The 13,094-nt window shown below is 35.7% G+C and overlaps 1 protein-coding gene across 1 annotated transcript in view; it reads left to right on the forward strand.

The window, feature by feature from the left end:
• Positions 1-10,338: 10,338 nt before the first annotated feature.
• LOC128554795 (P-selectin-like) overlaps positions 10,339-13,094 on the forward strand; it is a gene marked incomplete at its 3' end in the record, with an annotated part of 34,033 nt that continues 31,277 nt past the window's right edge. The window contains exon 1 of the mRNA XM_053536107.1: positions 10,339-10,423. Within this exon, the coding sequence (XP_053392082.1) occupies positions 10,339-10,423 (85 nt within the window). The remainder of the gene's footprint in view (positions 10,424-13,094) is intronic.

Consider the following 13,094-nt stretch of genomic DNA (forward strand, 5'->3'; position numbering starts at 1 on the left):
TACCAATAAAAATTAAAGACTGTCAACACTGGCACTTAAGAATAAATCTTGAGTGTTCACCAAGTAACTAACTGTATGTGTAACTACATGTTCCATTACTATAAAAATGATTGTGATTACATTTAGTCTTATCCGAACAATTACAATCAGTCTTATACTGGCATTGTGTGAATGTACACTGGTATTATGGAAGTGCCCATGCAGTCAGTCTTATACTGGCAAAGCATGGTTTTCTTATTACATATTATTATTATTATCTTTGCAAAAATGTCTTTTACTTAAACTAAAATTCGAGCATGATCATGATAAATATTCAATCAGTATTGTACTGGCATTGCACATTCTGCTACCCTTCCATGAACTTAATACTTCAAATCAGTCTTTTTGTGACATTGTACCGTATAATGGGTTATTTTCACTGTTGTAAAAGTTTATGGATTTTGGGTAAAACACAATAATTTATATTATTTTTTTTCCAATTTTTTTAAAATTTACGAAATCACAAGGTCTGCCGGTTTACTTGATCTTACACAGCAAATTTATAAGAGACAAATGTTTACGAATCTGATTTGTTCGCAAAGCATAGTAAAATTTAGCAGCAGGTAAAAAATACCCATTAAACGGTGTTTGCTAAAAACAGTTCTTAGCATAATATATTACTTTTTGAAATGATTTGACATTAGTACAATCAGCCTTTTACTGACATTGTATATGATAAACACAATTCCTAGCATAATATGTTACTTTTTGCAATGATTCGACATTAATTACAATCAGCCTTTTACTGAAATTGCTATTTGTATATGATTCATACAATTCTTAGCATAATATGGTACTTTTTGCAATGATTTGACATTAATTACAATCAGCTTTTTACTGACCTTGTAAATGATTAACACAATTCTTAGCAATAATATGCTACTTTTTGCAATGATTCGACATTAATTACAATCAGCCTTTTACTGACATTGTATATGATGAACACAATTCCTAGCATAATAGGCTACTTTTTGCAATGATTTGACATTAATTATAATCAGCCTTTTACTGACATTGTACATGATGAACACAATTCCTAGCATAATAGACTACTTTTTTTGCAGTGATTTGACATTAATTACAATCAGCCTTTTACTGAAATTCCTATTTGTATATGATTAACACAATTCTTAGCATAATATGGTACTTTTTTCAATAATTTGATATTAATTACAATCAGCCTTTTACTGAAATTGTACATGATTAACACAATTCTTAGCGTAATATGTTACAATTTGCAATGATTTGACAATAATTACAATCAGTCTTATACTAACATTATATATGATTAACACAATTTTAGCATAATATGCTACTTTTTTGCAATAATTTGACTATAATCACAATCAGCCTTTTACTGACACTGCATCATGTTCCCAGATTTTTAGCAATAGCATATTATAATAGCTTTATATAACATTACACAAACTATAATGAAATCTTTGACATAAGTGCAGGACTAATACAAATTTTGCATTATTATGCTACTTTTGCAATCAGTCTTATACTGGCATTGCATTATTCTGCGTTTTATTATAATTACAATCAGCCTTATACTGACATTGCATTATTTTCATATTCTATCACACTATCAGAAAACCATTAATCTGCACAACTAGCACTCTTGTCATGACCATGAGCAACTTCCAAAATATCAAGCTGGTATAACAGAATGACATAACTATACCAGTCTCAGTTTAAGACGGTGAGGTAGGTAACCTAATTTGAGGTAATCGAATGTAATTGTGCACCGCGTTGCTTTTCCAACAACCCATTTTTTTAATCGCATCATCCGAGAAACCTTGTATTACAGCATTTGTTGCTGCCCCTATGCGGAATGAATGTGACTTGTACTTTTTTGTATCATAACCTAGAAATGCAATGGTATTCCTTAAATTGTCATTAAAGAATGAATATGACACTGGTTCCCCATTTAAGAATTGGAAAAAGGGGCCCGACTTATGTGTATAATGTGTCAAATAGTGCTGCACTGCAGTAACTGGACATACCAATTTATCATGCTCATTTTCGGGCAAGAAAAGGGTTGCTGCTTTTGTACTATGTTTAAACCTCCTTAGAAATATTTGTATGCCCCGTGAACTTTTGTTCTGATCTACCAACAGCACATCCTGAAATTGTATGGCATGGCTAACCCCATCCCCCCACCCCTGTATTGTTGGAACATAATTCACTTATGCGAAGGAAACCACGAAATGCAAGGATACACATTGTGGGAAACATATTGCGTTTATAAAAATTCTGTACTGTATTTGGAAGTGCAGCAAATTTTTTTGCCTAAAAAACTGTATGTGACAGGTAAGCGAGTGTCCGGCCGAGAGGTGGTGGCGGCCATGTTGGTAGACCCTTTAAAAAATTGTTTTACCAAGAATGAGTCAGAAAAATCTCTAAACCCAAAATACTTGTTAAGGTATGTTAATGCTGACGCATGGCCTGCTATAGTATTTACACGGAAACCTTTTGTAAATAAATCTGCAAGGTAATTAACCAGATTAATTTCTGTAATAGGAATTTGTACTACAAAGTTCCTTGAAGAACAAAATTGCACATAACGGTCCCAATAATTGGAGTATATTGTTTTGGTTCTATTACTCAATGCATTCTCAATAATAACTCGCGCAGTAGTTGTTAAATCACTAATAAGTGCTCCGGCAGTGCTATAGGACTGGGCTGTAGCCACGGCGCCGACCGAAATGCTTTCTGAAATTCAAAACGAGATAAATGGTCAGCAGTTGTATTATGAATGCCCCGGACAAAGCGAGCATGGAATAAGATGTTAAATTGTAATGATAGCAATACAAGTCGCCTTATTAATCTCAACATGCATGGGTCTTTTGAGGTCTGTTTGTTTATTACACATACTGTTGCTTCATTGTCAGAGAAAAATGTGATCTTATGATTTGCCATTTTATGGCCCCATAATTCAACTGCAAGGATAATGGGAAACAGTTCTAATATATTTATATAATAATTTTGGAAAGCAGGTCCCCATTTGTAAGCAAACCATTCTGACCCAAACAATCCAGCACAGCCTATGGTGGATGCAGCGTCTGTATATAATTGAAGGTTTTGAGAAGATAGCCAATTATCATTTAAAAACATACATTTGCCATTAAAGGATGTCATGAACTGATACCACATGTGTAAGTCTGCACGTGCTTCTCGAGTTAAACGAATATAATATGACGGGCATGAAATGATAGTCAAATCATACAACCGCCTTAGAAAAGCACGTCCCGGGACCACACATGAGGTAGCAACGTTAAGCAGCCCCAGCAGCGACTGCAACTGTCTTAAAGTGACTTTTTTGCAACATTTTATTTGTTTTAGTTTTTCACAGACAGTATTTACTTTGTCTTCCGGTAATCTGATTGTCATAGCCTGAGAGTCAACTTCAATCCCATAAATGACAATGCATGTAGTCGGACCCTGGGTTTTCGCAAGTTTGATTGGAACATTAAGCTCTTTACAGATGTCCAAATATTTTTCTAAGTGTTCTTGACATACTTATGTGTCTGCTGGACCAACAAAGAAAAAATCATCAATAATATGACTCATGTGTGCTTGAAATTTTGATTACATTATCCACTGCAGGGCATTACTGAAACGAGTAAATACCTGACACGACATGCTTAATCCCATAGCTAAGCATGCATCCTGAAAATAGGCCACAGTACCATCAATTTCCCAAGTAAATCCCAAAACATGCCGATCATTTAGATGTATAGGAATAAGCCTAAACGCGTTCTCGATGTCCGTCTTTGCCATAAGACAGTTACGACCGCATAATTTAACTTTTTCTACAATTGTATCAATAGAATCATACTGTACCGCTGTAAATTCTTTATCAATCATAGAGTTTATTGAATTATGTTTGGGATAAGATAAGTCATGAATCAATCGAAAACTGCCTGGTTCCTTTTTTGGGATTAGTGCCAGCGGTGATCATATCAAATTTTTTGGTTTTTCATAAAAAGGGCCAACAATCCTACCGGCCTGAAGTTCTTCATTTAGTTTAGCATCTACTACTGACTTATTTTGCAGAGCAGACGGATGATTACGTTCAATATTATGTGATGGTCTAGTTCCATTGCCTTCAATGTGAAAACCGTATTTAAAACCTTGAACCAAAAAATCTCGCTCAAAAACATTGTAATTTTCTAAGTACAGTTTTAAAACAAACGTCACTTCTTATTGGTGTTATTACGAAAGGGCTGCTTGGACTGTTTTTGTGTAACCGTATTGCTACGCATCTGAGAATTGGGAGGCTAATAAGGAGAGGCAGCTTTTGTACCGATCTGTGAGTGAGGTTTTGAAAAGCAATTGTAGCTTGGGTGAATTTTCCTACAATTACCACAAATATGTGCATAAATGCAATTCCGCTTTTACAGCCTCTAGGCTTATTATAATCATAACAATATTTCTTGTTTAAGTTGTTGGTTGACACTCGGTCAGTTTGCATTCGGCCGGACAATGTTGTGGCGCGTATCTACAATTCTGTGTGTAATGACCCCCATGCCAAAGATTGTGATTGCCTATGTGCCCTAAAAGATCTGTCATAAAAATTGAAAGCTGCCTGCCCATATCCCCTATCCAAGTCTCTTACAGTATTTATATAAGCTAATAGTCCAGAAATTTCATTTGGAAATTTTTGCACGTATATTTCCATATATATGGAAAAAGCAGATAACCACATATGAATTGTTAACGTTCTCGTCTGTATCCTTGGAGATACTAAGTGTTCATTAGAAGAAGTGAACTTCAAAGTCATATCTTCTTGTTGGGATTTCAGCAACAAACTGAGTTCCACAAAATCCCCATTCCAAATGGCTTGTTTCATTTTATCTGGAATTAGAGCACCCAGAGATAAATTGTAAGTATGTACAGTTTGCACTGGTGCTATACCTGGTATGTTATATTGTCTGCCCCAGGGTTTACTTGCAGTATCTGGTGAACCCGGTCTGACCAACTACCTGTATTTGACTGTTCTCCAATTTCAATTTGTTGACTACTACTGGCACCCCTTACTTCTGACATCAATTGAATGTGTCCATTCACTGCATTGCTGCTTCTTTCATTTACGCTTTCTTGGCTTTTCGTAACATCCACTGGTGTGCCGATTGAATTCAATGTACTGTTTGTATTGAGATCGGCATTGTTTACAATTGTGTTCATTTGATTATTCGAAACGGATGAAACCATTCCCTTTTTCTCCATAGCTGCCACAACAGCAGTCACAATAGTGTCTAAAGCTTGTGGCGACAAATCGGCTTGGATATTTTGCCTCGCATTAGCCTCTGTACCATGATCAAGTTCTTTGTCTTCATCCGCGACAGTATTCTTTGCATTGTCTGTGTCTTCAGGAGATGTTACTGATTTAGCTGTTCGTTTTTGCTTTTTAGCTTTTGATGAAGTTTTTAATGGAGTTTTTGATGGGTCTCTGCTTCTTTTTGGAGGCATAATGAAATCTCACCTGCAAAATACAGACAGGTTTAATTAATTCCATTCCTGATTTTAATATACTGCGATACAACAATTTTCATGATAATCCTGCATATCATTGTCTGTATACTATCTAGGTACAATTTGTACTTTACAAAAGTAGGCATTGACTGCCAAAAACGAGATAACCCATCAGATAGAATAAAATTCATCCAAATGACCTCAACAGATAAGTAAACAGGACATATATATTGTATCACTTGAACAGATCTAAGAAGTACCTATAGTATCAAACTGCAGAAATTCTATTGGTAATATAACCGACCTTGAAAACAACTGTCTCGCAATGACTATATATCAAGTACTGGCAAACCGACAAATTAGACGCATAGAAGATAAATACACATTGTACCTCTATTACAGGTACAGATCGGTCCGGCATACATTCACTTGTTTTTATGAAATGAAAGTACCTATATTACAGGTACAATTACAGTAGGCACAATTAAGTTCACTGTAATTAATTATTCAAGAAAACGTTTCTTTTTTTATATAACAATGGCTGCTCTTTCTGGGCACGCTAAAATTCAACCACGTGACCAGTTGCAAATTTTACGTCACCTAATCGATCGAACTGATCAGGGAACTACTCAAATGTATTAATTTCATAGTTTTAGGGGCAGACTCAAAATTATTTATCTTTGCTAAATAAAGTTTGAACGTAGTTTTATATGAAGAGAGTGCTATATAAATGTGGTATATAATAACAATAATAATAATAATGATAATGACTTGTCTGAAGTCAGAGCCGTATGATATAATATAGGAGTAAACTATCTTAGGTGAAGAGTGAACATGACTAAGGATACAATTAAATATTTCTATAGAGATGTTGCTATTTCATGGCTATGCGTTTTTGTATGTGTACGTTATTCTGACAATTATAATAACAACATCGCGCCTGCCAAAATACGTTCGATAGTTTTAATCGATTGGCGCCCTACATGTAAATCTTCAGATATAGTTTTAACAAGAACATATTGACGCCAAAATATGAGAACATGTATGTTCTGATATATTTCATAAAGTAGAGGCTTATTGGAAAAAAACATGCAGGTACACGTACCCGTACAAGTTACAAAACGCAACCTTTCTACAAAGGGTATTTGAAGACAACATGATCGGTAACGAACTGTGATCGGTGGGCCACCGTGGCAAGTGGTTAAGGTAACTGACTTTAAATCACTTGCCGTTGAATTCTTCATGTGAGGAAGCTATCCAACTGGCTTATGGAAGGTCGGTGGTTCTACCCAGGTACCTGCCCGTGATGTAATTATGCACGGAGAGGCGCATGGGGTCTTCCTCCACCATCATAGCTGGAAAGTCGCCATATGATCTAAAATTATGTCGTTGCGACGTTAACCCCCCCCCCCCCCCCCCCAAAAAAAAAAAAAAACTGTTATCAAGATTAAGAATGCATCGTGTTGTCACTGCGAATATGACCGTGTCAGTAACTTTTACATCATTTTGTTTATCTTAAGATGACAAATTTGCAACAACAAATCTATCTATATATCAAATGTCGTTAACGATGCACGTATTTAATGATTCCTGTTGTAAAATTTAATTAAATACATCACACATATGTTATGATGACAAATAATTTTTGTTGAAACTGACAATCAAAATTAGATTCATTTGGACACGAATGAACGAAAGACACTTTTATTAAAAGAGTTGTGCTGTTAAATTGGCCGATTCGTCTTTTATTTGGATAATATCCTCTCTGGGTACATTTTGTCTTGTTTGTTTGCAGAATTGAACAAATATGGTGTGGGGGATATTTCGCTTTGTAAATGTCTGAATGATACGTCCTCTAGTTTTTATACCAGAAAATCCATAGAATTTATTAGATTGGTTGAAATTTACCAAAGAACTATTGCTATTTTAGTTGTTTAATTAGATGGGCAAAGTATCAGAATAGAAATGTCAATTTAGGAAATAATTACATAGTGATAAATGTACCTTTATTTAGTATACAAAACTATTTCTTTGTATGGGCACTCATTCTTGGCAAGAATTCTTATTTTAAACTTAAGAAATAGATAAAGCGAAGAACTAACTCCAGAAATGTACTTTTTACTTCAAAACTAACATGTTTCGTCCATTGGACTTCATCAGAGTATAATAACAAAATAGTATGACGTCACAGGAAAGTACGACGTCAATGACGACGTCAAAAGACGTTATCCATTTTGGCGTAATATTCACATATAGTATAGGATCCAAAATAGATACTTATTCCCTGCAAAAATTGCAAAGCAAAAATAATATTAATACAGGCAAGGAAAACTAACTTATATGCAAAAATACATTAGGAAGAATCTGTGTGAAAAAATGAAAGACTAAAATAATATTTTAGCATTCATGCCATGAGGCCAGGCTGTATTCAATGTATGAATCCATTATTTTAAACTTACGAATTATCCGTCTGAAATACAGTCTGTATTTCAGTAAAGAATACAAATCTTGTATTCAACTCCCATCGGATACGGAAAATGTTCAATGCTTGGACTACTTGCTTGAGTTGCGACGTTAATTGGTGTTTTGACGCTCCATGTTTCAAAAGGTTCAACGTTTCAACGAATGTTTCAGCTTTACGCGTCTAAAATTATAGCCGCTTTAAGCTGATATAATACTGGAAATAGGTGCATGTTTACGATAAAATGGTTACTACATGAGTAACTTGATATTCAATGATGCATTTGGCTCTCCTCCAATTTGCCAGTCCGGATCACACTCGGCCCAAGCGGCTCATAGGGTATAGGCCTAGGTCTAAGTTCACTCGAGACGGATACAACGTTGCAGATCAAGTTACTTTTATAACAACCAAGCTACATTTTACCAGAAGTTATTTCCGAATTTATATTTAAAAGTTTATATATTTTTAAAAAAAAATACTAAAGCATATTATTAAGGGATTTGCATGATCAGAAGCCTTATGATTTGATTATGTCTCCCCCAAAGACCTGTTGTTTTCGCCTTCGCCGTCTGTCGGTACGTCCGTCCGCATTAAGGTGGAGTGCGACCTTTAATTTTTTTTTTGATAGATCTATGAAAAATTAAAGGAAGAAAATTGAGGATATTTCTGATTTATTCCAGTTTTCCGTTTGGCTCTTATTTAAGCCACATTTGTTTGGTGCGCTGTCAAACTTGGCCACTAACGGCACTTTTTGGGCGTCATTTCTTGGCGTCATTTTCATTGTTTCTGTACGGTTTTCAGCATATCCCTGTTTTAGCTGGAAGCGGACGCGAATGAAATTTTTATATTTTTAAAAGATTTAAAATTCCCTTTCCTGTGATATAAATTTCGTGAATGATTTATGACGTACCTTAAGATTATGACGCATTAAAGCGTCGGACTTACACAAAACGTAACGTAGAGTTTAGCTGGAAAATTGTCCGTTTTTCGAGAATAACATTTTTTCGGGTCTAGGAATTTTGTTTAAATTTCAATCATAAATGCGCAAGTATATTTACTTGCGTTTGATTAACAAAAAGTTGTATGTCACCGAATTCGTTTTTTCACTACTATCGATTTTGTTTCCCCACCCCCGAGCTGAAATGCGACGTTATTTGGTGGTAATACGCTAAAGTTTCGGACGATTTCGGAAAGTTTGGAACCAGTTTTCGAAACTTTGTCGTAAAAATATACGTTCAATGAAGGCATTTACTGAAATATATATATATATATAAAAAAACATCACATATACAGTAAATCGAATTATATATGAAAAATGAAGTAAACGCGAAGTTATTTGGTGGTATTTTAAAGTTACGCCGATAGTTTCGGACGATTTCGGAAAATTTGTACTATGGAGTTTATTGTCGACATAATTTCGTTAAGTTATACGTTTAATGTCAGCATATATATACTGAAATATAAGAAAATAACAATTCGAATTATAATAGAAAAACGAAATCCCGGCTAGTTATGAGCTGTGAACTTTCGGGTTTTTTTTTATAATTTATTATAACTAACTTAGTTAGCATTCGAGTTTAATGTGTGATTATGATTAAATTACTCCTGTCAGAAAGCGCATCATATGAAGAAAAAATGATTTTCAACTTTATAAGAATTCGATTTAATCGTGGGATTTACGGTGTTCCGTTAGGGCCAGCGGCTACTCCCTGTAAATGGGAAGCCCGAAGGTACGATAGTATGATGGCTAAGCGCGACAGTACGATGGCGAAAACAACGACAGTACGATGGTGACAGCTGTTGAACTACTCTTCGGAATCAACTGTTGTGCTTCACCATCGTAGTGTCGCGGTCCGCGATTCACCAACGTAGTATCGCCATCCTAGTGTTGCGGTTTACCATATCATACTGTCGCGTTTCGCCAACGCACTGTCGCAAGTGTCTTTTTTATGATGTTAACCTGACATCAAATATTTTTAACGTTCCATGGCTTGCAATAAGAGCTGATTAAAAACATTTTCTTACAAAACAATTAATAACAATTACATGTTTTATTATTCATTTTCTAGCTGAGAGGTTAATTTTGAATATAATATTGTTTAGAAATAACATTCTGTCGGGTGGTATTCGTTTGAATTACACCCTACAGGTTGATATTTATTTTTTAAACCTCATGAAAACAATAGACCGACGGAGACTATTCTTGAACAGTACAACGCAAATAAGGTATATAAACAGAAAAAAGAGGGTGAAACGCGACAGTGCGATTGCAAAGCTCGACAGTTCGATGGTGAAACTGCGATGGAGAAGCGTGACAGAGCGATGGCGACGCGTGCCAGTAGAATGATGACACTACGATGGAGAAGCGTGACAGAGCTATGGCAACGCGTGACAGTACAATGGTAACACTACGATGGAGAAGCATGACAGAACCATGGCGAAGTATGACAGTACGATAGTGAAGCGCGACAGTGCGATGGCGAAGCACGACAGTGCATTGGCGACACTAAAATGGTTAAGCGCGACAGTGCGGTGGTGACACATCGATCGCGAAGCGCTACTGTAAGATGGTGAAGCACAACAGTACAATGGCGAAGCAGTACTGCAGCACTTCACCATCGCACTCTCACAATTCGCCATCATTTTTTGTTTGGTTGATTGTTTGATATGACGTTTTTTCCATTACATATCAGCTGAGCTGCAAATTTCTAACTGAGTGTCAATCGCGATTCTCTGCGACATTATTTGTGAACTTAAACACATCTTCTACTGTAACTCGGAATAGTTGAGTGTTGCTTTTCGATCAAACCTTGCCGCTTGTTACACTTTAAAGAGTGCATATGCATTTCGACATCACAGTGAGCATGATATGTCTCCTGCAAAATCTTGAATACAACAAAGTCGGTACTGTTTAATAATTTTCTCTTTTAAGTTTTCTTTCTAATATGCAAAGGAAGAAACATTATATCAAGTCAGCAATCGAGATGGAGTTACAAGCAGAAAATCAGTGATGAAAAATATAGAGTATTTCTTTAAACTAAAAAAGAATAAGTAGACAAACTCCGTTAACAGTAAAACTTTAACTTGTGGGTAATTCTTTACCTTTCCTACATACAGCAACAATCCGACATCTAAGGTGCACAGTTATAATATTTTACATTGATATCGTCCATGGATGTACGGTCTCTTTGACCTTTAGACATTTTTGAAACGGTAACATGCATGAGTCAATTATAACACATATTCACATTAAATACCAATAATGAAGATAATACAAACTTTTAATGATGTTTTTTTATAGAAGTAATTCCATTAAAATTACGTATCAAAATCGAATGCTAATAAAAATTATTATAATTGAAGTAAAAACCAAAAGTTCGCAACTCAAAACCAGCCGGGGCTATTTTTTTCTACTATTATTCTATTTACTGTATATGTGTTATTTCTTATGTTTCAGAATATGCTTTCGTTGAACGTATATTTTTACGATAGAATGTCGACAACATCTTCCATAGTACAAGTTTTCCGAAATCGGCCGAAATTTTAGCGCAATTTTAAAAATACCACCAAATAACGTCGCATTTCAGCTCGGTGGTGGGGAAACAAAATCGGTGATACTGAAAAAACGAATTCGGTGACATACAATTTTTTGTTTATCAAACGCAAGTAAATATATTTGCGCATTTATGATTGAAATTTAAACAAAATTCCTCGACCTGAAAAAATGTTATTCTCGAAAAACGGACAATTTTCCAGCTAAACTCTACGTTACGCTTTGTATAAGTCTGACGCTTTAATGCGTCATAATCTTAAGGTACGTCATAGATCATTCACGAAATTTATATCGCAGGAAAGGAAATTTTAAATCTTTAAAAAATATAAAAATTTCATTCGCGTCCGCTTCCAGCTAAAACAGGGATATGCTGAAAACCGTACAGAAACTGTGAAAATGACGCCAAGAAATGACGCCCAAAAAGTGCCGTTAGTGGCCAAGTTTGACAGCGCACCAAACAAATGTGGCTTAAATAAGAGCCAAACGGGAAACTGTAATAAATCAGAAATATCCTTAATTTTCTTCCGTTAATTTTTCTTAGATCTATCTAAAAAAAATTTAAAGGTCGCACTCCACCTTAAGCTTGTCCGGCTTTCACAGGTCAAACTGCTGGCCTGATTTCGACGACACTTCACAGTGATCAGTACCAAGCCTAGTTGAGCATATCGCTGGCACGTTCGGCTTCGCTGCACAAAACGACTGCAAAAGCTAAAAATAGAAAAATCTTGTCCGGCTTTCAAAGGTCAAATGCTGGACAGATTTTGACAAAATTTCACATGAGTGATCAGTACCAAGCCTAGTTTGCATATCGCCGAAACGTTCCGCTTCGCTACACAAAATGGCGGCCAGAATTAAAGGTATACTAGGGGGAGACATATGTTTTTGTGAGAAAAACGCCTTCTAGTTTTACTGATGGTATTCTTTAAAATTGGTTATCAAAAATGTATGACTGAAATTAAAGACTTATATATTATTGCTGCACTGATCCAGCTTCTGGGACTTTTTGGACCTACAAAAATGGCCTGAACAATGCCGAGTAGCAGTCACAATTGACCTCCAAAAACCGGTTCAAGTCAAGAGACCCGAACCGATTAAGGGTTTTGATAAGTTGAGGGTTGTGATGTTGGAAACTTGATGAGAATATTGGTAATGCTTTTTTATGCTCCCCAGGGTTTTTTAAATTACTTTGCTTGAATGTTCCCCATAATGAGACAATGTGTCATGCGCAAATTCCAGACCCCTAGATCTAAGGTCAAGGTCACACTTAGAGGTTAAAGGTTAACATTCTTTGTTTCCGCCGATCAAGGTCAGACTTAAAAATCACAGGTTAATATGGTCTTTTTCTTGTCTTGTCCATAACTCTGCCATTTATCAATGGATCTGAAAATAATTTGACACACATGTTAACATTATTGAGAAGGTGTGTCGCACTTATGACACGGGTCTTTCAGGCAAGATCAGGGTCACAAAATGATTCATACCTAAAATATTCCAACATATTTTGCGCAGACAACTGTAGCATTCTTGGGCATGTTTCGGGGGCATTTGTCGGGGGCCCTT

Source organism: Mercenaria mercenaria, unplaced genomic scaffold, assembly GCF_021730395.1.
Source record: "Mercenaria mercenaria strain notata unplaced genomic scaffold, MADL_Memer_1 contig_755, whole genome shotgun sequence".
NCBI lineage: Eukaryota > Metazoa > Mollusca > Bivalvia > Venerida > Veneridae > Mercenaria > Mercenaria mercenaria.